The sequence below is a fragment of the Gracilinanus agilis genome, chromosome 1, assembly GCF_016433145.1.
Source record: "Gracilinanus agilis isolate LMUSP501 chromosome 1, AgileGrace, whole genome shotgun sequence".
In the NCBI taxonomy this organism is placed as follows: Eukaryota; Metazoa; Chordata; class Mammalia; order Didelphimorphia; family Didelphidae; genus Gracilinanus; species Gracilinanus agilis.
Window position 1 is genome coordinate 343421069 of NC_058130.1, and position 25422 is coordinate 343446490.

The 25422-nt window shown below is 33.7% G+C and overlaps 1 protein-coding gene across 2 annotated transcripts in view; it reads right to left on the bottom strand.

Annotated features, from left to right (window-relative positions):
* Positions 1-25422, bottom strand: part of AP3B1 (adaptor related protein complex 3 subunit beta 1) — a 370907-nt gene that overhangs the window by 62767 nt on the left and 282718 nt on the right. For both annotated transcript variants that reach the window (XM_044663208.1, XM_044663200.1), the window contains exon 22: positions 24677-24783. In XM_044663208.1, the coding sequence (XP_044519143.1) occupies positions 24677-24783 (107 nt within the window). The remainder of the gene's footprint in view (positions 1-24676; positions 24784-25422) is intronic.

The following is a 25422-nucleotide window of genomic DNA, read 5'->3' on the forward strand; positions in this document are numbered from 1 at the left end:
CCCATATCTATTTCTCTATTCAATCTAATACAATATGTTGTTTTGGTTGAGGTATATGGGGAAAATCTGGGCTGACACAGATATTTAATTTAAAAAGGAAGGAGAATTTTAATCGGCAAATATCATCTTGTTATTATTATAAAAGAATTAATTTTTGTAAACTCCCTGAAGGAGTCTTGGGGATTCCTAGTTGTTTACAGAGCACATTTTTGAGAACTATTGGAATAATGGGAAAGAAGAAGCCCAGTTAAGAATGATTCCAAAGCTAGAAACCCATGCGACTGGAAGAAGGATGATATCCTCAAGAGACATAGGTTGGATTTTTAGGGAAAGATAATGAGTGGTTTTAGACATCTTGTTTGAGATATCATATAGACTTTTCAACCTGGAGGTTGATGATGCAGGACTAAAGATCAAAAGAGAGACCCAGATATACAGTATACAGATGGTATACAGATCTTGGATTTATTTACATAGAGATGACAATTGATCTCAAGGAAGCTGATGAGGTACCTGAAAATGCCCAAGTTGCTCACATATTTAAAAATGAAAGAGACCCTAGAAGTCACTTAAAACACTTCCTTTTACAGATATGGACAAAAAGATCTGGAGACGTTAAATGATTTGCCTAAAGTTTTAAGTAGTTAAGTGGCAAATTTGCCTTCTATATTATCATAAAATTGGCTAATTTTCTCAGGTCAAAATACTTTGAAGGTTAGTTTGAGCTTTTTCTTAGCAGTAATAATGATGGAATTAACTAATTTTATAATTTCTCCTGAAACATGTGTATATGATAAATATTTCTGAAAATATGAGCACTCTAAAACCAATGCAAATTGCTTCAATTCATATTCTGTCCTGGAAAGACATGACAATATTTATGAAAAAGTTATAGCTAGAGATAATTAATTTAAAAACATTCCGATGTGTTTCCCACATTTAAATATGCTTGTCCTGGAAATGAAATAGAAGGAAGTTCTTCTTATTAATCATTTGATTGGTTTATAGAAACAGTTCTCATTTTATTCCAAAGACTTAGTTTAAAGTATGAATGGATAAGAGCCTCTGCCATGGTCATTACTTTGGTCTTACTCCAGCAAAATGAGAATACTTAAAAGACTTATCTTGTAATAGTTTGCTAAAACAAATATTTGAAGCTGAAAATCTTATTCTGTTTTAGCCATCTGTCTCTGGGTTCATCAAATAAAGCAATACAAATTTTATGACTATTTATAACTTCTTTCATGTGAGACAGGGCTTTCTGGTGTAGCTGTTATAAGAACAAAATACCAATCTTATCAAGAAAGAAATAATTATGAGTAGCAATTTTATCAATGATGGTGAAAAATTTTTAGAGATGCTACTGGCTATGTAACCAGCAACAAGTCACTTAACTTCTCACTGCTCTCAGAATTCTGTAAGACACTAACATGCAGAGGAGATATAGACTTAAATTAAGGACAGGGAGATTCTTTATCTTAGAGTCCTTTCCAGATGAAATCACATGTCCAGTCCCTATTCCCATTATTTTATTAATTACATATGAAAACTGTAAATGCTTTCCTTAATAAATATGGGAGTGTGTTATTTTTATTATAAGTTTAAGATTCATGGGTAATAAATTTAAATAAATTCTTAATTTTATTTGAGTAAAATACAAGCTAAGAAGTATTTATGTAGACTGTTTTATAAAAGGGGGACATGACTATTTTAAAAAAAAAAAGAAGCATTATTACATAAAGTTTCAAAAGCAATACATTAAATGATGGATCCCTCCTCCTCTTTCAAGCAATAAAAGGAATCTGGTGCTAAAGGTAGAAGTCAGTCAGTCAGTCACGCTTCTCTAGTAGTGAGATTATTTTCTCCTCCCCCCTTCTTCCATAGATAGAGGAAAGAATTAGATATTTGAGATTTCTTTTCCACGATCAATGATTTAAGAAAAGAAAAATTTTTACAAAAGGTTTTCTTAGGTAAATCTGAATCAATCATTTGTATATTTATTCAATACAATCATTTTCAAAGAAAATCAGTGAAATGAGATTAAAAGAATTGTCTCAAAAATCATCAGTTATGTGATAGATGAGACACCTGAAAAAAGCTTTCAAGTGACAGTTTCACATATACACATCATTAATTCTATGATAAGGAAAAGGAACTGCAAGAAAGCTATGCATATCGTAAGTTGGAACATATGCTATTCAGGGTCCTGGGAATTCTACATTTGCCTTGAGGTCAAATTCTGGTGATAAAGATTAGAATGTTTTACATTTCTTCATTTATTCAAGATTATTACATTAATAAAACCATTATAATCATTGCTATAGCCATTCTGAGAAATGTTCTATCTGACTTACAATGATTATAAGGAATTTACCTTGTTCTTACAATATCTGAACATGGAGAATAATCTTAAAAACAAAAAATTGTGAATCCATATAGTATATGTTTTGTTTTTATAAAGAAATAAAAGTTAAAACATCCTAATAGTTATGTATCTTTAAAGTCATTAAGTCAAGTTACTCTTTAATACACATCTATCAATATTGTCAGATAACATAAGGTCAATCAGGTTGAAAGTACATGCCAAAAAGCTGAATCACCATTGGGGGAAGGCTTTTTAAACAATATTGTCATATTTATTGACAGCATCATCCTAGAACCTTTTAAAAGTACTCCCTTCCCCCTCCAAGTATGTTTTTTCTACTAGTTGTGGGTGAAGAGGACTGCTCTCTAAAAGGTTTCTAAATGATGTTGATGTTACAAAATATAGGATCATCATTTAACAGCCTTTTAAAGAGCAGTTCCCAGTGCAGTCTTTGTTAACAACTGTGGGAGGAAGGGACTGTTTTTTGAAAGGCTTTTAGAGGATGTTGTTAAAAGAATATATAGTGACATCATTTAAAAGCCTTTTAAATAATAGTCTTCCTTCCCTCCCAATTGTAATGTCCTTGGCTTTCATTTATTTTGTACTGTAAGCCGAAAAATGGACATGCCAACATATTATTGGTTGTGGCAGGCATTTGTTGGATAGAAAATGATGCATTGCTTTTTAAAAGGTCACTGTCCAGAAATAAATCTAATCCTTAAGGAAGATAGTAACATTTCCACATAGGATATGGTCCACCCACCTTTTCATCTAGTTGTGGTACCTTTTGCTTATTTCCTCTAAATGTCTATTTAAGGTATCAGCCACCTGAGAGCAAAGGGAGTTTTACAAAAGTCATAACTAAATCATTTCAACTTTATCTGTCTCATGGATAAAAGCCTAACTTCCATGTGAATTATGCCATTAAAGCCAACTTTCCATCATATTTATGAAAAATCTAGCTTTTAGTTTCAATTAACATTGCTGCAAGTTCAGCATATTTTTTTCTTTTCCCCTATCAATTAAAACAAGCATAAGTTTTCTTTTTAGAGCTTCTATTATAATGCAAAATACTATGCTAAGAATGAGGAAACAGAAGTGAAATAATATAGATCCTAGTCATAAGGAGTTAACAATCTATGAGGGAAAATACAATAACAACAATATAAATTAGCTTATTTAAATATAAAGGAGAGGTCCAAACAAGTAACTGTCATGAGAAATTAAAGGACTTCCTTGAAAGCAAGCCCCCTGAGGGCAGAATTTAGTAGAGAATTCTTCTATTGGTTTTAGATACCACCATGCTACTATTTCACTTCTGGTCTTATAGACAGCTTTCTGATATCTGTTCTTCTCTTTGAATTCCTTCGGGAAAGTAGTTTCAGTGACTGGATTCTTAATAGGTGCCCAACCACTTTCAATTTTGCATTGACTGAAAGGACATTCTTGTGTATTTGTGGAAAATGGGCCATATTTTCCATGATCTATAGGTGAAAGCTGAAATACTATATAGAATCCTTAAATGGGTATGTTAACAAGGAATCCCATACATTCAGGTGAGCGCCTCCAGATTTTTTTTTAATCACATTTTGTTTGCAGAGGGTCTGTGGGATATAAAATACAAAATGATTGCCATTAGATACCATCACTGAGGATAATGTCTTCCTTAATAGCAGATTTGCAGCCTGAGGGAGAGTCTGTTGTTACTCTCAGATTTCTCCAGGTAGCTGAAAGCATGGTGGCAGAAAATCTACCTCTGGTCCATAATTGATTTGCAGCAGTAAATGACATTCTTTTCTTTGCTGCTACCATACCCTTGTGCTCCAGTCTGGGATGGCGATAGAGAACATGGTTCATTTGACCCATTCAGTCTTAGAACTTGTGATACATTAAGAGAAGACCCTCAGATCCAATGGTCTAAAAACTAGATGGGAAGTCAGACCCTGAATAATTGGCAGTTATCAAAAATGAAGCTCAGAAGGCCTGAGGTACAACAATTTCAATGTGGAGGAAGAAGTTGTCTAAAAAGACCAATATGGATACGCAGGGAATTATCAATCATCTTAGAATTCTAATATATGTAGAAAAAGATGGAAACAATGGAGGTTTATTAAATGATGGCAACAGATTTATTCAGGGCTCTAACTTTTGTAAACACTTTTCTCACAACTCTGTGAAGTAGCTACTACAAGTACTGTAAAGAAGGCTATGGATTACTTTTATCTTACTATTGTTATAAGGAAGAGAGGGTTAGAGGAAGTTTGCAGAGGCATGAGACCAACAGGGAGAGAATTCTAGAAGGTAAAAGTAGGGATCAGACAGTTAATTGAAGTTTGGGCTGTCTTTTTCTGGTGTGACCTGGAGAGACTGGCTGCTTTTCCTTAGTGACTGATACTACCCTATACTATCCTGATTCCCTATCCTGCTTGCTGCCCTGCTGTTATCTATTGTGTTTTCTGCTGATCCTGAACCATCTGACATATGTTTGTAAGATCAGGTCTGGGTCCTTTTGGATCCAGGACCTCTCCCTGGGCCCTGTCAAGTTTGCCACAGACCACTACCTTCAACACCATCTAAGTGGGGTGGGGGGGAGGTTGATTTAGGGCAGACTTATCTAGATTAGGGACTGGGATATTAGATCATTTAGGTGAGATTAGAGCTCAAACTCTGTGAAGACTCTTGGTGACAGGACATTTAGATTTGGGGGATTTAGTATCAGGGCCATCCAAATTCCTTCTAACTTTTCCCTTTCAATTTCAATCAAAATTACCTTTTATTTACTGTTTGAGTGGTCAGTGTGTGTTATCTTCTAAAACTGGCCTGATCTAATAACCATCTGGTCCCACCCCCTATATCACCCTTTTACACTCTGAATTAGCAGAATTTAGTAATTTCCTCCTAACTAAACATGCAGTTTACTTTTAACTGGGTCATATTTGTGTAAGGTGAGGTTCTCAACAAGTCCCTAAGCTACTGCTGACACTCCCAATGCAGAGGGCTGTGGATGAATGTACTGAATCCTATGTCTTCTCAATATGTTAAAGACTTTCAGAGACTTAGTCAGGTCATAGCCTTGGAAGGTCCTGTGGGAACATGGCCATTTGTTAGCCCTCTTTATGAGAGAAGATGGTACTTCACAGACACTCACTCTGAGCTAAAGAAAAACAAAAACATCATCAAATAGATGACACGAACCTAGGAAAAACTGCCCAATCTGTCAGATGACAGGATCCATATCCAACATTGAGGCAAATCTAATAAAATCAAATTTAATAGGAACAAAAGTACAGTCCTACACTTGGTTTTTTTAAAAAAAATCAAGGCATGATAAGGTATAAGTGAAAAAGTAATAAATTAAAAATAAAATAAAAAATTATTAATTCAAAACATATTTTTCTCAGCTATAGAGCTTCTGACAGAATTTAAGTATAAAAGAATTTAAGAAAAATGACAGCCAACCATGAGGTAGTATTCTTCATTATAAAAATACTTATTCAATATCAACTCTTTTTATATCTTTCCAACCAGTTGTACCCGAGTCTACTTCCTGCACTCAAGTGATTCAGTCAAAATGGTCTTCTCTGTGATCTTCACATATAACACTCCATCTCTCATCTTCAGGTCTTTGTGCTGGTCATCCTCTAAGCTTTCTATGTCCTTCTTTCCTTTTTACTGTCATTCAAGAATCCTTCCTTTCCTTCAAGATGTAGCTTAACAACTTCTTCCTATGTGAGGCCTTTCCTGATCCTAACTGCTAATTTCCTTCTTCCTTATGTGAAAGTCCCTTGTGCATAGGGACTGATTCATTCTTAGTGCTCCTTAACCCCAACAAATAGCATAGTGCTTGATTCATAATAGGCACTTAATGCTTGGTGGATTATTTGTATGGGATACTCTGAGTGGGTAGAGATGCTATGGTTTTGTTTTTTCTCTCTCTTTTTTTTAATTATTAGAATTTATTTACGAATGGCTCAGCCCTTATTCCCCTCCCCACACCATAGAAGGCATCATCTGGGAGACGGATATGTATGTATAAATTATATCTTTCATGTTTCTATTTTTTGGTTCATCCTCTAGAAGTAACATTCACAAGTATTAAGTATTAAATCTATAGTATTTTCATGGTTCTACTTATTTTGCTGTTCATTATCCCAAGAAGTTCTTTCCAAGTTTTTAAAAAATTAACCTGATCATTGTTTCTTACAGTACAGTAGTATTTCACTGCCATCATATTCCACAATTTGTTTATCTGTTCCCCAACCAATGGGTATCCCCTCAATTTACATTTTTTTGCCACTCCAAAGAGAGCTGCTATAAATATTTCAGAACATATAGGTTCCTTTCCCCCTGATCTTCTTGGCTATATATAATCCTCTGAGTATAATTCTAAATTACTCTCCAAAATGGTTGGATCTATTCACAGCTCCACCAAAAGTTTATTAGTGTCCCTGTCTTTTTCCACATCTCCTCCAACATTTGTCATTTTGCCCTTTTAAAATTTTATCCAGTCTAACTGGTGTAAGATTGTATATCAGAATTGTTTTGGTTTCTATTTCTCTAATTGGTAGTCATTTTGAGCATTTTTCCATATACTACACATGACTCTGATTCCATTTGAAAACTGTTCACGTCTTTTGTCGATTTATCAATTGGGGGATGGTCCTTAATTCTTATACATACGACAAAATTCTCTTTATATTTTACATATAAGTCCCCTCCAAGAGGCTCTTTATAAAGCTCTCCAAATTTTTTGTTTTCCTTCTAATCTTGGCAGCATTTGTTTTATTTGTACAAAAACTTTTCAATTTAATGTACTCAAAATTATATATTTTACAAATCATAATGTTCTTCCAACTTTTGTTGACTCATAAATTCCTCTCCTATCGACTATAGTTTTCACTAAATATTTATTGACTATTTTGATAGATATTGATATAGACACAATGAAAGACACAGTTCTTGCTCTCAGGGAGTTTATCACCTATTCTTTCATGTTTCAACAAATTAGAGATGAAGTGAAAGTAGATGGCCAACTACATCCTGTGAAACTACCCGTAATGCTAGGTTTGGAGTTGGAAAGAGTTAAGATTAAAATCTGGCCTTCCAAATTTATGCAACCACTGGATCCTGGGTAAATGCTTTAATTTCATTCATGTATGCATCTCATTGCCCTGCTCTGCCTCCTAATGCTTGTGTGATTTCAGGCAAGCCATTTAACTCCATGTACCTCAATTTTTTAATCTGTAAAATGAGGGACTTGGATTATATGACTTCCCTCGCCTTCTTAGCTCTAAATCTATGTCTATCTTTTCTGCAATTCTCTTTCTACATTTGTAAAACGAGGCTATCATTTGTAATACTTAACTTGTACTGCTGTTGTGTAGATCAAATGAGATAATGAATCTGAATTAGTATGTATAGTACCTTAAAAGGCTATATGGATGTCAATTATCATCATCATCATCATCATCATCATCATCATCTTTACTCTATGATTAGTAACATTTGTTATCTGCTAGTGCCCAAGTATCTACCTCACTAGTCTTAAATTCCAACCATTTTTATTATTTATCATTGCTATTTGTTACAATAACAAGTCTATAAAAGATGAGGAATTGTCTTAGTAAGGTCTTATTAAAAATACACTTACAATTTTGAAGATTCGCTCTTCCATGTTAGTATAAACTGCCCCTTGAATTGAGTCATGGAAAAGTACTTTGTGTAAGGGCTGTAACATATGAAGGACATCTAGGGAAGCTGTGGATAGAATATTGGGCCTGAAGTCAGGAAGACTTGAATTCTGAATTCAAATTAGGATTCAGACACTTATTAGCTTATGACCCTGGTAAAGTCACTTAATTTCTGTTTGCCTCATTTTCCTCATCTGTCAAATGAGCTGGAGAAGGAAACGGCAAAGCTTTCTAATATCTTTGCCAAGGAAACCTCAAATGGGGCTACTGACTCTACTATAATTCTGCTAAACTTGTTCCTTCCTCTGTATTTTGGGTCACAAAGAGTCAGTTATAACTGAAATGACTGAACAACAAAAATAAAATATATAAGGTAGTATTGTAATTTTCTTAGAAAACATGAACAAGTAGCACACATGATGAGGAGAAGCAGAGGGGCCTGTAATGAGCCAAGGATGTACTCACATAAATGAAATCATCATTCTACCAAAGTACCCAGCTGACACTGAGTCCTGAGGGGTTGAAAGAAAGGATATCAGTTTCAACTGCATGGTCTGAGAGAGAGGAGAAGCAAAAAAAGGCCCAACCTGCACAAACCTTGTTAGAGAGGAAGTGTGTAGAGCAGTGAATCCCAAAGTGGACACCACTGCACCCTGGTGGGTGCTGCAGCGATTCAGGAGGGTGGTGATGGCCACAGGTGCATTTATCTTTCCTATTAATTGCTATTAAAATTTAAAAAAAATTAATTTCCAGGGGGCTAAGTAATATTTTTTCTGGAAAGGGGGCAGTAGGCCAAAAAAGTTTGGGAACCAGTGGTGTACAGGATGGCCTAGGTAAGAGAGTGTTGAAAACAGGAAGGGAGAACACTGAAGAAAAACTTCACATTTTTACCTAGGTCTAAATCACCTCGGTACATTGGCCTTACTGACTCAGTTTCCTCCCCATATCCATTAACTCTTCAACTACATGCAATTTATTTTCTGTCATTAGTCTACTGATACTACCTTCTCTCCAAGGGTGCCAATAACCTCGTAGTTCCTAAATCCAGTGGCCTTTTCTCAGTCCTCTTCTCCACTATGCAACGTTTGGCAATGTGGACCAGCAGCAGCTTCTCCCTCTGACAAATACTGTCTCTTCTCAGCTTCTTTAGCACTAATCTTGTCTAGTTCTACCCATATGACCAGTCCTGGTCATTATCCATCCAATCACTGCAGCTACGGCTTTAATCTCCAAGCAGAAATCATTTTCTTGGGACCATGTTTCTTCTCCTTTACTCAAGTCATTTTTTGTCCAGCCTCAGAAAGTATACCCTCCTTTCCTGAATTCCATTTCTTTCTCTGAGAATTATAACTAAATACATAATATAATCAAATGGAAAGGGTATATATCAATGAACTGTCCTGTTATTCTAGTCACCATTTTGGGTCTTCCCAGACTATAATTCCCTTCCCTTCCCATCATTTCTTAATCATATTGTTTTCACCATGAGAATATAAGCTTCTTAGGTGGAAAGTAATATTTGCAGCAAGTTCTTATTTTTAAGATATTTTGGGACTAACTGATGTGTATAAGACTAAGAGCTATTTCCCCAGTTGATATATGGTCAAAGAATGATTTAGTTTTCAGAGGAGGCAATCCAAACTATCAGTAGCCATATGTAAAAAAATAAATCCTAATTGCTAATAGAGAAACAAAAATGTCTGAGGTACCACCTCCCATCAGATTGGCAGTTGACAAAAAAGGAAATGGCAATACAGCTAATAATGCATTGTTAGTAGAATTATAAACTGGTTCAGCCATTCTGGAAAGCCAGCTGGAACTATGTACACAGTTAATTAAATTACGTGTACTTTTGGACCCTGTAATGCCCCTACTAAATCTATCCCTATAGAGATTCAAGAAAAAGTTAAAGGAATCATTATGTACAAAAATATTTATCACGTCTCTTTTCATGGCTGCAAAAAACTGGAAACTGAAGGGGTACTCATCAATTGAGAATAAATCATGTTATATGTATATGGCAGATTGCTATTTATGCTATATAAAAGTGATGAAGGGGATGTTTTTAGAAAAGACTGAGATGTGTATGTATTGACACAAAGTGAAGTGAATAGAATCAGGAGACTAACTTCTATAATAATGATAATACCATAGATAAACTTTGATCAACACAATAAAACTCATCATAGTTCCAGAGAATTCATGATAAAAAGTGCTTTCCATCTATGACAGAGAAGTGGCAGACTCAGAAAGTACAAATCAAAGCATACGTAGAAATTTGTTTTGCTTGATATTACATATATTTGTAACAGTTTCCCCCAAACCCTTGTTTTCTCAATTGATAGAAGAGAGGTAGACTGGAGAGAATTTGGAATTGAAAATAAAATTAAACTGAATTTTTAAAAAAGAGTATAAATTCTTTGAGAACAGGGACTGATTTGCTTTTGAAAGTGTATCTCATCACTTCGCAGTTTTTGTTGCTTAAGTATTTAAAATACTTTCAATTAATTCTAAGCGTACCTATTTTATTCTTCTTCCTTCTATAAACCCTCCTACCCCAACTTCTCACCAAGTATGGCTTTCTTCAGTCTGTCTTTTCTCTCCACATTCTCTCTTGGCTATCTCACCGTATCCAGTTCCAAGTCTTCAATTACAATCTCAAATAACCACAAATTTGAGTTCTAATGTTGTATTTCCAATCAACCACTTACATGAGCCTCTCTCTCTCTACCCAAAACCAAACCCACCATTTCCCCTAAAAAATCCCCTCTTCCTCCCAATTTCCCTCCTTATTGACGGTATCACCATTATCCTAGTCACTGAAGCTCCAAACCTAAGAATCATCTGATTCATGCTCCCTGATTTCCCAGGACTCCATCAGTTATCAAAACCTATGGACTACTATAATTCTGCTAGACCTGACCCCTCCTTTGTATTTATACTGTAATCCTCTTAACTCATACCTTTTATCTCTCTTTGACTCTAGTCTATCATCTCTCCAATTCACCTTTCCTTTTTTTGCCCAAATAATGCCCCATTCTACTTATACCATATTCTGCTCAAAGATTTTCAGTGGCTCACTGCCTCCCTCTTCAAACTTTCACTTGGAATTTTATTCATATCTCTTCTTTATCCTCATCTTCTATTTCAAGCTCTATTTGTCTAAGAGCCTAATCCTTACTTAAACTTTAAAGACACTGAAGGCAGATTTTGTATCACTATAAACTGTAGTGATTAAAAGTTCTGTGCACATAGCAGGCTCATGAGGCCGGCCTGCTAAATTTATTTCAATTTCTTGGGCTTTGCAAATACTTTACACAATGTGAATACTGTGAACAAATTATGAAGATATTTCTAAAAGTAATCACTGGTGTAAAAAAATATAGGTTATATTTATACAATAAAGTATACATAAATAATGCCAACCTACCACATTTTGTTAACAATGGGGGGGGGGGGGAGAAAGGTATTTTTGTTGGAAGCCATAATACTAAAGAGTTTTCTGTTGTTGTTTCTTTACACAACTTGAAAAGTCTACGCAAATCATAAAATCATAAATTTGGAGGGAAGGGACTTGAGGTCATCTAGGTCAATGTCACCTCTGCCCATTCCACAGATGTGCAAACTGAGGGCTTAGAGATCATGTGACCACCCAAGATAACACACAGATTAAGAAGTATAGCTAGGATTTGAGTTCAGGCTGTCCAACTCCAAATTCAGTTGACAAGATTAAGTTGAACGCATCCTTTATCAAAAAAATTTGAAGTTGCCTAAACTCTACCCATATTTTTCAAATTTACAAGGCATGGAGTAGGGCTTTAGAGAATAGAAAAAATAAGGAATTTTTACCCAACTACCAATGCTTTCTGATAACCATTTTGAAATATGAATGAAGAATCTTTATATATCACTTTAAGCTGTTAATTCTAAATTAATTTAGGTATATGTTAAACTTCATTACTATGGAAAAATGTATCTATGAAAAATGAAATGACCAGTCTAAGGCCACACATTGTGCTGAGGTCAAATATAAGAAGATATAAGAATTATAGCTCCTAATATCTCTTTTATCAAAAACTCCTTTCCATCAAAAATGTCTGAACTTTTCCCAAGTGGTAGCATGTCTTTTTTATAAATTAAAAAGAACCACTTTCTCTAAAAGAACTCTTTAAAAGGAAAAAGCTGGATGTTCAACACTGGTAGGTTGATCTTTTTTTTTTTTCTTCCATCCATAAGTTCTTGTGTGGTAAGACATAATGAGAGAAGATTCCCTAAGAGCTCATAAGATAGCTTTACTTTCTGCTTTCCAAAATTCTTTAACTATAAAATCAACTAAGAGCATTCAACTTCTGTGTCGAGAAATTAGAACAATAAGTTTAAAGAGTCAGTGGTAAATACCAGTAGTCTCTGCGGAAATATAAACATTAAATATCATATATAGAACTACATATTCACAATTTATTTGCAATACAACTTTCTTCTTGTGGCTAAACAAACTCTGTCATGGGAACATCATTTGGGATGACCCCTTTGAAATAAAGTGAACGCTTATTAACACATTTTCTGGCACATGTCGTGTCTCTGTCACTAAGCAATGTCTTAATTTCCAACTCTTGTGTAAAGTCACTGCTGTGACAAGCACTGTCACAGCTCAGGGTCTGTGAGAAGCTTCAAACTGCCTATTATCACCCATTGACAAACTCGCCATTTTCTGAAGAGCCCCCTTGCACCCTGACTTATCCTTTGTACCCAGAGTAAATAACTAACAATTCATTTTGTAACCTTGACTTTAGAGTCCAGCCTTTCCACCCTTCTCTTTTTTTCTTCTTCCTAAACAAGTGACAAAGAACAAGGAAGCTGATTGAAGGGGTCCATTATGTATCAACTTAAAGAAAGGCAAAGTGATTGATGAAACCAGCAGTCACCTTCACTGCTAGCTACTGCACCTGTATCCTTTTTGTCAAATGACCTGAAAATCCTGCTGACAGTTTAACATTCACTACAAGGATACACAGTATAGGACTAGAGTTTTCAATATTTTTATTTGCACTGAGAACCTTCAGGGGTTTAATTCAGAACTAAAGACATTTCACAAATTTTCAAGTCTTATATTTACCTCTTGCATTTTCTCTGACTTCTGTCAAGTTGCTTTTCAAAATACCCTCCTGAGACAGGTAAACTAGAGGCTCACTTCAGGCTTTACTACTGTTGTTAGTAAAGAATCTGATTGTTTTCTCAGCAGGATTTCCCAGCTGGGTGATTCAAGAAGCACAATTAATTTCATTGCTAGAGAAGGAATTATTATTATCTACCAGTCTCCCTCAGGGAATAAGTCAATGTTAGCTTTAAACTTTTTTCTTTTCAGAAATTAATAGTCAAAAAGCACTTTCACAGTAGATTAAAAGCCTTTCTGTAATCTTTAGTTACATATGCTTTTCCACTGTCAATATCTTTTACTTTGGTGAAGTCATTAGCTAATCAAGTCACTAACGTGTGTGTGTGTGTGTGTGTGTGTGTGTGTGTGTGTGTATGTGTGTGTATGAGAATATCATATAAAAGTTCACCTAAATTAAAAAACTTTAGTAATTTCCCTAGAGCCCCGAATTTACTCACAAGCCTACTGTGGTTGGAAAATAAAAATTTCACTAGGCAAAAGTGACAACACTTAAGAGGCAAGAACACCTCAAAAGAATCTACTGTGTTCTGTGTGGGGGACACAGCACCATTTCCTCTGGGCATTTATTACCTGTTAAAAACCAATCTTTTGGTGAGTGGCAGTTCAGGGTTTTTGAGAGCAAGCTGCAATATTTCTTCGGGTCTGCAGAGTCATAATTAAAGCTGAACTGAGCGGAATTGGAGAGGGAAGGTCAGCGAGGTGCCGTATGAGAGATGAGGCTGGGCTGATGGGCACCAAATGAACAAATTATGATGGGCCCCACTCAATGTGATGAGGTCAAATGCTTGTTTCTACCCACTGACAGTTCAATTTCCCTGAAATGTCTCTCGGTTCTCTATGAGCTAATTATGAATGAAAAGTTATCAACTGCCCACACCAAAAGGGGCTTAAATACTATTTCTTGGAGCTCTTAATGTCAAAATATTTTTCAAAACAGCATGCTTGTCCGAGGATTTTTCCTCAAACACAGTGCTTGGGTTAATCTAAATAGCAGTGAAAAACTACATAGTTTTCTTCTGTAGCCCACAATGTATGTGTATATATATATACACACACACAAAAAAAATGTTTAGTACTTGTCTTGTCAGTTTAGCAAAAAAGAAAAAAAAAAGGAAGAATCTTATCAAGCAAATCTGTATTATGATTACAACTCATTTCTGCAGCAATAATGGTACAGTTGTATAGGGTTTTGCATATCACAGGCCACATAATCTTCAAATAGCACTATATATTTTTCCAGGACTGATGCTACTGGATTATTAGCTTCTAAGCATCAATACTCAAGATTTACTCCAGCATACAGATTTATTACCCCAAATCAGTTCAAGAACGATTGACAAAACGCAAACTCCTTTTTATAGAATCTCAGTTTTCAAGAAAGAATTTTCCACAGCCTGCATTTATGATGGACAATTATTTTCTTTGCATCTCTAAGCACAAATGTTTACAACTTTTTTCTAAATTCTTTGACAAATGATATATATCTGAGAGAGCTAACAACTAGCTAATTTAAAAAAATATTTCAATAGGTTGCCTCAAAAACCCAGCAAATCATAACAGAAGGCTAGAATAAAAAAGTCAGGAGTTTTCTAGCAATGTTCATTATATATAAAAGTTAGTACTCATGACCTGAGATTGAAGGATACTTCATTTAAAAGTAATAAACTGTGTTCTAAACATTATTAAGACATTAACCAAAGTTCAAGCTATACTTGAAATAATTACAAAATTAATTCCATGATAATTTTGAAAATAATGCATTTCTTACACAATGTGTTAACTAAATCTATTTCAGGGCTTCAAAGCTAGGCTAGCTTAAGAACACTGGACTAAAATGTGTAAATAGGAGAGGGTACTCTGGGAAAAGGTCAATTAATGGTTTTTACAACAATAGCAGAGTATTTTAAACATTAAACTTGAACTGTAGAAAAGTTGTGTATTTCAAAAGAACCTCAAATTCCATCCTCCTTCTATAATCTACAGAACAAAGTAACTAGTATCAACAATCATGACTGCATTTGATATAATACTCTGTACCATGATAGTAATCGAACGTTATGATATAAAAAAAAAAGATCATATTATGTGCTTTTATGTTTAGGTATTACAATTCAGAGAAATGCAGTTTGTTCATTATAGAACCTTTTTTAGAAGTTGATTTTTTCTAATTCTTATTGTAATTGCATTGTTCTAATCCTGTATTATAAAGGCAGCTGCTTGCCTATCATTTGTACTTTCCTCGTTAATCCTGACTCAGTGAATTAACCTTTAATTACAGCCGTTAAAATTGAAATGAGCCTCTTGTCTGGCTGGGGCTGCCCTCTTTCAGTGCATGATTCTGATGAAAATTTTTAGGGTCAATGAATATGTCCCATGTCATGTCTGATAGCTGCTAAAGATGTGAGGAGGTAAATGTTACTTTAGAAAGATGTGCTTTAAATTTTTAGAAGATAAGCTTTATTGACAGCAAAATAAAATTAAAAAATATGATTTTTATTGTGTTTATCAAAACTGTATAGGGGACAAATTAAATTATGATTTAAGAAGAACATTATAGAGTATTAAAATTGATTTGGTCAAATGATTTAAAGCAATCATTCATTTAATTTTCAAAAAACTATTGTATGTTAACCTAATAAAATTAACATGTATATAAAGGAAAATATTTTAACTATGTTCTGGATATGTGCAGGGCAAGAATAATTTCTGACTTTCTGAAAAGCATAATAAGTTAATATACTATTAGCATTCTACTTAAACTGACATTACAAAGAAGAGGGGCCTGTTGGAGAAAAAAGATGACCACATCTTATTAAGAAAGGTAGTATAATTCTATCTTATAAACATTATAAAACAATTAGCTGGAAGAAGGTCCTAACATGGTATATTTTACTCATCAATGAAAACAAAATTTAATTTCAAAATATGTGTCAAACAATTTTCATAAATGCTTCATGATACATTCTTATTAATATATTTAGTACAAGGAACATGAATATATGAGAACTAATTTTAAAATTAATGCTGCCAATCCATCACTGGTAAACTAGTTTCATTTTATAAGAGTGCCAAAATATATGCTTTCTATGGTTTTCTACAAAATGTTCTTGGAAAATGAAAAACTAATGAATCTTTGAATTTAGGTATCTCTGCTTTAAGGATAGAAGTTGCTGAAAATTTTTTTGCCTCTTTGGATTTAAAGTCAGAAGGATCTTCGATATTACTTTAATAATATAATGTACAGCAGTTACAAATATAGAGAAATAAGCTTTATTGATAGGATTTATAAAAGCTGTATGCAATTACAGTGCTGAATGATTTGAATAATAGGCTGTCTGACATATCTTAAGATAAGTGGTTGCTACACTTCTTTGATATTAGGGTCATATACTGTACTTATCTATTTTTACTCTACATTCTCCTTTCTCTGGTAATAAATTAATTTCTTAGTGTTAGTTCAGCGTGTGCCTTACAGTTAAATTAATTTTTTCTTCCTTTGAAAGGAAAAAGTTTGCTTAAATATCATGACAAATTTTTCCATTTTCCTGTTGTCTCTCACAATTCAACAATTTAATTCAACATAAATTCATTGTCTATCACATGCAAAGGAATATGAACACAACAATTTTAATTAATTTTTTTTTCATTTTCTAAGAATGGTTCCCTAATGCCAACAATTTGGTGGTATTTTGTCATAGACTAAAAGAGTTTCATGAATTAACTTGTTTGATAGTCATTACATAATTAAGCAAAGATATGCTGAAGGTAAACAACAAATTTTGCATTTCAAGTATCTGAACCCAAAAGAAGCAACAAGTTTTATTCAAGAATATAATGACTGTATATAAAAGTAAAAGTGTTGTTATTCATACAAATTCAATCAGCTTTGGATATGAATGGAGTGGGTTAATTCTCTGTGCACACTAATTTAACATTGATCAAACCTTGTTATTCCATACAAACTCCATGAGCATACAATTTTTATTTCAATTTTCTTTTCTTTTTTATTAAAACTTAGTATGAGAAAACTTATTCTCAGTGAGCAACAGAGCAGATGTTTAGTAAGTTTCTCTACTGAAGCCATTTTGCTAACTAATAGAGGAAAAGAAATACCTTTAAGTTGGAAAGAAAGTCCATATTTCATCTTACAGGATCACAGAATCTAGAAATCTTAAGACACACTAAAGCTCATCTAGTTTAAATGCCTTATTTTGCAAATAAGAAAAGGGATTCCAGGAAAGAGTAATTGACTTTGCTAAGGTATAAAGACAGGAAAGAATAGATTTGAGGTCTGAGCCCAAGTCTTATGACTCCAAATCCAGTAGTCTTTAAAAATATACAATACACCCTCTTCCAAAGCTAACATCTTCATATTAGCCTTCACTTTTAATCATTTTTATCCTTCAAATACCTGGAGGAAAGTGGGGCAGAGCAGAGAATTATTTTGGTGAATGCCTTAGATTTTTATCATTTCCATGTTTTAAAGGAAACAAACTGAATAAATCATTTGTTGCATTGAAGATAACTATTGCTTCCTTCCCATTCAATCTGTTCAGTGGAAAACCATGAAACTCCTACTATGTTCACCCAAAGCCCTAAGCGAGATTGACACAATTGGGAATACAAAGATGAGTAAAACAAATATGCATCCTGTGTGGCTATTTAGTGCAGCACAGAGAGGGAAGGGTTGGGGGTAGGCAGAGTGGAGTTCAGGCTCTCTTTATCCACTTACTGTGGTCAAATCATTTAATTACTCCAAGTGTCAGCACAATTGTTTGTAAAATAACACTTGCAATATCTAATTCACAGATTTGTTCTTGAGGTGCAAATGATATAGCATATATAAAGAACTTTGCAAAAATTAAAGTATTCAATAAATGCCAGCTCCTCCTCCTCCTCTTCTTGTTCTTTCTTTTAATTACCTGTTGACTGTTGGCAAATTACTTAAGTTCTCTGAACTCAGTATCCTTGGAGCACATGATCTTTGAGTGCTAGCCTGTTAACCTATGGACTCTCAGGATCTTAAAGGTTCTTAAAATTGAGTAGTGGGGAGCAAATGAGAATAAAACTAATGAATAAAGAGGAGGCAGCTAGGTGACTCAGTGATTAGAGCACTGGGCATGGAGTAAGGGAGACCTGGGTTCAAATCTGTCCTATGACGTTTACTAGATGTATGACCCTGGGCAAGTCATTTAACCTGTTTGCCTTAATTCACTAGAGAAGGATATGACAAACTACTTTAGTATCTTTGCCAAGAAAACAACATGAATCATAGGAGTCACAATGAGTTGGATACAATTGAACACAACTGACCAATGATAAGAACGCAAGACAGAATATGCCAAGTGTCACAAAGCAGGGATAAAAGTACTAAGTGATTTCAGAGGAAGGAGATTTTGCATCTGGCTGGGAAGCAGATGTATAGCAGGAGGGTACATCTGAATCTGAGCTTGCCCTTGCAGGATGGATACAAAAGAAGAAAAGGGAAAATTACATTAATTTAGGTATAAGGATGGGAATGTTCATAGGATCATTTCAAGATACCATCTAGTCCTACCTACCCATTTTACAAACTGAGGAAACAGACCCAGAGAATGTGTGACTTTTCCAAAGTTACACAAGAAGCATCAGAGGCAGAGTCTGAACTTATTGTCTCCAGAGTCAATGATTTTTTCCATTACACCCTTCTGCCTCTATAATGACTGGTTCTGTTTGACTTAAACACAGTGTCAACTGAAAGGAACCACTGAAAATAAAACCAGAGATGTAGGCTATGGGATGCAGTCAAAGAAGAGGGAGTTCTGAATGTCAGGTCAAGGCATACAGACCTAAAGTTCTGCTTGCTGGAAATGTTTTTGTTATAATTTTTTTATTATAACAGCAGATGTTGATGAGGTACTTGACCTACACAGATTTTCCAATATCAATTCAAATAGCTGACCAACAAAAACCTTGAGATGGAAAATTAATAAAACTTTAAAAAGCACAAACAAGAAAATAAGTTTAGTGCCCCCAAATAATCTCACAAGGGGAGAAGGTGATGATGGTTTGTTTTAACTTTGAAACCAATGAAGCAATACAGGAATTAAAAGATGCCATACTTTAAAGTTTAATTGAAAAATTAAAGCAACTCATAATTCGAAGGGAACTGAATCAAAGAATAAAATGGGACGTGGCTAGGCAACGGAGACACAAAATGCTGTCAAACTTTAATTAAAAAATGTTTTCAATTTAAGCAGACCCAGGCCAGTGATTTTTCATTATTTTTACCACAGTTCCATGACTACTGACATTTTCATCAGAACAAATAAAGGATTTTCTCCAAATTTATCATGACAAAATTATTTTTAATTTTAATTTATAGTTTCCCTCTCCAACTCTTAGAAACCTTAAGCTTAAGCACATATGATGTAACTTAGTAAAATTATTACAAACATTATAATAAAAAAGGATATGCTATTCTCCCTTTATATCAGGAAACAAACTTTTTCAAAGCAATTCTATCATCTATATTCACAATGAAACTATAATACTTAGTGAATATCTATCAGATAATCTATTAAATGACTAGCTACAGTGAAGCTCCCTTCCAAGTCATCTATCCTCATTGAAAAACTAGGGGATACCTGAGGTTTTGGCAGTTGTGACAGGAGTAAATTCACAAAGTTAATCACAATAAAAGGGAAGATCCCTGTAAGATATGTTAGCAACAGTTCATGTAAAGAAAAATGAAAAATTTTATGCTACATACAACAAACCAGCAGGCTGAAATGTTGGTTTTCTTTCAAAGTAATCCTCTTTACTATAAAGACTTTGAGATAGATTTTATTTAGAAAAACACATTTATATTTTTGATTGTTAGGAAGTGATATAAATCATCAGAAATCAAGATAAAAAAATATACTGAAGAAATTCTAAAATATAAATGAACTATATTCAAGCCCCACAGTTACTGATGGAATGGGTTACTAGGTTATCAATTCCTAACATGATGGTGTTTGCCTTGGTTGCAAAGTAGAGAAGACTAATGAGTCAGGAAGATCCGAGTTCAAGATGTATGTAGACTGTGTGACCATATGCTAGCGTTTTAAGGCCACCAGGCAACTTTCTAAGACAGTAAGGTATAGCTAAGTTGAGGACCTGTAGTCAGAGAATTTTCCTATTAAATTTTCCAAAAATAAAATGGCTAAATGTATGAATGAATCAAAGGAAAAACCAAAAATCAAAATCCTACTATTTTAACAGGGGAAAATAAATTTATATTGAGAGTATTTGATCCTGCTTCAATAGATAATTGTCATTTTCTTTCAGTTATATTATAATTAGTAGTGCTATCTCTTTTATCATCTAAATAGATGTATGTATTCGTTGAAGGGTTTCTTTGGAAAATTTTTAGTCATATCACCAAGCTTTAAAGCATTTTTCTATGGGAAATTTCGAACTATATGCCATGAAGAAATCCAAGCTAGGGAACTCTAGAATATCGTCACTTGGTTCTAGTTTACTCAAGCTGTTGCCACTTGTTCCTTCCCAAAATATTGCCCTACTAGCTGACCCCACAATACTGTGTAGAGGTGAAAGCTGCAGAAGAATACTGATCAGAAAGGAGAAGTAGTTAAGACAATCACATTTTTTCTGGGCTAAAGAGTAGGTTGAAAAAAATATATATACATACACATGTGGGTGAGAGAACACACGTATATGTATGTGTATGTATGCATAATATGTAGGGGCCCAGCCAGAGGCAGGAAGACTTAAATTTTAATATCTCCCAGACACCTAGAGTGTGGGTCACCACAGACAAGTTGCTTATTCTCTCAGTGTCCCCAGGCAATTCTCTCACATTCTAAATTATAGATGTGCAGCTGATCTGAATTGGAAGAGGGACTCTCCAAGGATCTGGATCTAAAAACAAAAATTACTTTTAAACAAATCACAATCTAGTTTACCCAGTTATGACAGAGAGCAATATAAATTAGCTCTATACTTAAGAAGTCTAAGTGCTAAAGAATTCAGTTTATAATTCTAAGGCAAATTATCTATCTTTAGGTTCACTGAAGGATATCTTACTTTCAATTCAATGAATGCTATTGCCAATTTAAAAAATATTGATTCTGCAAAACAAGTGGTTTAAGAATATTTTTTGCCAACACAAAGAATTTTGTCTTAATAATTTATAAACTGACATACTACTGATAGAGCTGAATTTTATCAGTGATAACTACACTATAAATGTAACTAGAAGATATAAGAAAGTTGCAGCTAAATGATTCACAGGTTCTCTGTGCAGAAGTGGATATTTTCACTGTGTATCTAAAAGCTCCAAGAAACATAATTATGAAATATTTAGTCATTTCTTATTGGAATGCCCATGAAAAGTTTAAGCAAAAGATCACCATGAAGATAAAGGCAATTTATATACCAACACTGCTTGTAAAATGAAAGGATAATGAAATTCTACAAAGAACTCCATAAGAGATAATGCAATCTACCCTCCTCTTGGTGGGTATGGGTGGGAATTATGTATTTTGAAAGTTCACCAGGGATGGACACTGTTACTAGTTTTTGGTCACACTTGAAAGGGTTTTATTGTTTGTTTTTTAAATAACTAAGCCTTTTAATTTTCAAGGCTCCTGCTTGTCAAAGAAGAATATATAAAAATGAGTGTTATGTAAAAACCAAAGAAACCAATAAAATAAAACAAACTCATTAAGATCTTCTCTAAAACTGAATTTTAATACTTGGTGAAAGATGCAAAAAGCAGGCATAGGGAAGATCAGTGAAAATGTTAGAAAATATGGTTTAGAATGTAGAAATAAAAGAAGCTAATGCTTATAAACTACACAGAAACTTCCTGCTTATTTACCATTAATATTTTCTTCAAAAAGAGAAGATATTGAACATGACAAGTACCAACTATCACAAAAAAATTAAATCTATCTTCAGAGACAGAAAATCACTATCAATAAGTCATTTCTTTTCTTTTCTTTTTCTTTTTAAACCCTTACCTTCTGTCTTAGAACACTATTGGTTCTAAGACAAAGGAGCAGTAAGGGCTACACAATAGGGGTCAAGTGACTTGCCCAGGATTACACAGCTAGTTAAGTGTCTCAGGCCAGACTGAACTCAGGAAGATGAATATTCTTCACTCTAGGTCCAGGATTCTATCCATTGCACCAGCTAGCTGCCCTTGTTATCTGACAGTATACATTATAATATAATTTTTAAGAATAAAATAATTTTGTCTACTTTAACTTTTTCTGTGCCCCATATATAAAGATAGGATGTCAACAATTATATAATAGACAAGCTATTTCATAGCAGAGATGAACAAATACAAGTTCTGGAATTTATCAGTTTAATGATTCAATTTGTCTTTTTGTATTTGTTTTCTTTTTTTCCTTCTCTAAGAAGCCTAACAATCTACAGATTGATGTTTTGGTGTTCTTTGGGTTTGATATATATTACAATCTGGAAACTCCCTGCATAATAACATTTTAATAAAAAAATATTCACTAAATTAACCACAGTCTGTTCACTGAAATAACAGTAAGATCAGAAATGTTCCTTCATTTATAGAAACATCTGCTGGATGACTGCCAATTCATCCCATGCAAGACTGAAACATATACTGGGTTTATCCATTATCTTTATCAATGTTTTGGGAAGAATAAAGTTGTTCCCTTATTGTTAGTGGTGTTCATAAAGTATCATATCTTATAATATTCACATTGGGGAGATGTGATCATGCAGCAAAAGGGCAGACAAGGATGTCAGTTTACTGCAATATTTAGTCTAAAAAACAGAAGTATTTGGAGGTCTTATTCTTATTATTTTTCTTTCAGAAATGCAATTTAACTTCACTAGCTTCCCATAAAAAATCAAATAAAAAATCAAACTACAAGTATAAATTAAAATCATAAGATAAAGTACCATCAACTAAGGAAAGAAAATGAAATTTCACCTAATATTTTACTCCTGTTTATATCTATTCCAATCACCTGAAAACAATTTCTCCCTCTGTTTTTTGACATCTGCCTTGAAATCTTCCTTTTTTAATTTTAATTTTTTCAAAAAGTAGAACCATCCTTTAACTTTTCATCACTTAGATTCCTTACTAGATTAGCAAGTTTCTTAGCATCTATACAAAAGAAAATTGCACCAGATCCAAACCACATGGTTCCAAAAAGGATTAAGATTGCCAAGTGCTATCCTGTCTCAAACAGATTTTTCTCCTCTTTTAACTGTAGGAGCAATGTTCTAGCAGCAATAAAGTAAGTACACAGATGTTTAAAACTTTATTATCTTTCCTTTATTTATCCCATTGTTCATGTTCATTTTAGTCTTCAACTCAACAATTAATAATCCAATTATTTGTTTTAAAAATACTTTCCATAGAAATGCTCATTTCTTCAGTTAATTTTATAAAAATTCTGAATCCTAAATCATTTTCCTTCTGCCAAAAAAGTTCTTATTATGATAGGAAAAGCCAGCTTTTCATGCTCATTTTGCCCTTTCATCCTTTCTATCTCTATTCTTCTATATCTGTTACCTTTTTCTTGACCACATTCTTTGCTTGATTTTCTACTTGACATTCTATACCTCTGAGCAACCACTAAACATTTACTTAGCAATTTATATTTTCAAAATGTCCTTTAAATTTAGGTATTCTCCAGAACAGCTTGGTGCAATAGGCTAGTGTTATTTCTCATTAGGAAAGAATAGGGAAGTGAAGGGATTCCTTTAGTCTGATTGCCTTGAATATACCTAGCACCGAAGAAATATGAGTATTTAGTAGACTCATATTTTCCTCCCAACTTAATCAGCAATACATTTTTCTTAACTTCAACTCCTCTCCCTTATGGGAAAACATTGGCACTCACTCACCTACATACCCATTTGAAGCCTTTCTTTTTACATTTCAAGTCTTGGAATGTACATATGTATAATTAGGACCTTTCCCAGAAAGAAGTAATGTTTTTGCACAAACAAATCTAATATAGCTAAGATTAGAAGGAAAACAGTTGACTGAGGGGAAAAAATCCTTGCCAGAAAAGGTCTCATTTCCAAGCTATACTAAGTGATTGAAATGGAAGAAGAGCCACTGCCCATAAAATAATTTGTTAAAGGATATGTGTAAGCAGGTACCAAGAAAAGAGACACAAGCTACCTATAGCTACATGAAAATAATAGAACTTTAAGACCAAAGACTGGCAAAATACTTTATGTATATTATTTCATTTGAATTAAACATGGATAAGTTTTTAATAGAACATATCCAACAATTTTTATAAAATCAAAAGGAGTGTGGGAGTGTTAAAAATTCTTATGGGTCAATTTTTATTATGTTTCAATACTGATGATTTGCCTTTTAATACAGAAAACAACTATAATGTGGAGGCTTAAAAATCACTACTAAATCAAAGTGTTTTGAAAATTACTTACATTGATGACAGAGGAAGAAGCTGACAAGTTTAAACCCTCCAGGTCAGCTATTAAGCCTGGAGAAATAGCTGGCGTGAGAACTGCTACTTGTGTGGATACTTGGTTAACTGAAAGAAAAAGCTCAAATTACCAAGTGCACATTTGATTTTGGATTTGATTCATATCATCAAAGGCAATGTTTTTATTTTGTTCTTACACATAATTGAATTACTTTGATTAATAAATGAATGACAATCCTACTTAATATCTTGATTTAGTTGTTAAGTTAATATCAGGCTCTGGCAACTACTGATTCTCTTTATAGAGAATAAAGCAAATTCTCTAACTTTTGAAATAGCATAAAACATCCTAAAACATTACAAAGAACTGGTTTACCCTGCATAAGAATTCTGCAATTGATCAAAACCATGTGGTACTTAACATAAAAATATAAACATAAAATAACAAATAAAAAAACATAAACGCAAAATGTAACTGAAAAATATTAAACATGTTACTATCTCTAATTTGCCTTTTAAAGCATAGCTTATTCAAAGATCTCAAGATATTTTCTCTTATTATCAAATGATTCTTATCGCATAGATGAACAGAATTTGAAAGTTCAAAAAATATTATAAATTGTCTATGTAGCTGCTCAACCCAGTCTTGTGTTCTTTATAGCAATCCTTATGTTGAGTAAATACATCTAGGGAATACAACTTAACAGAGCTAATTATTGATAGCATTAATAATTATATTGATATTAT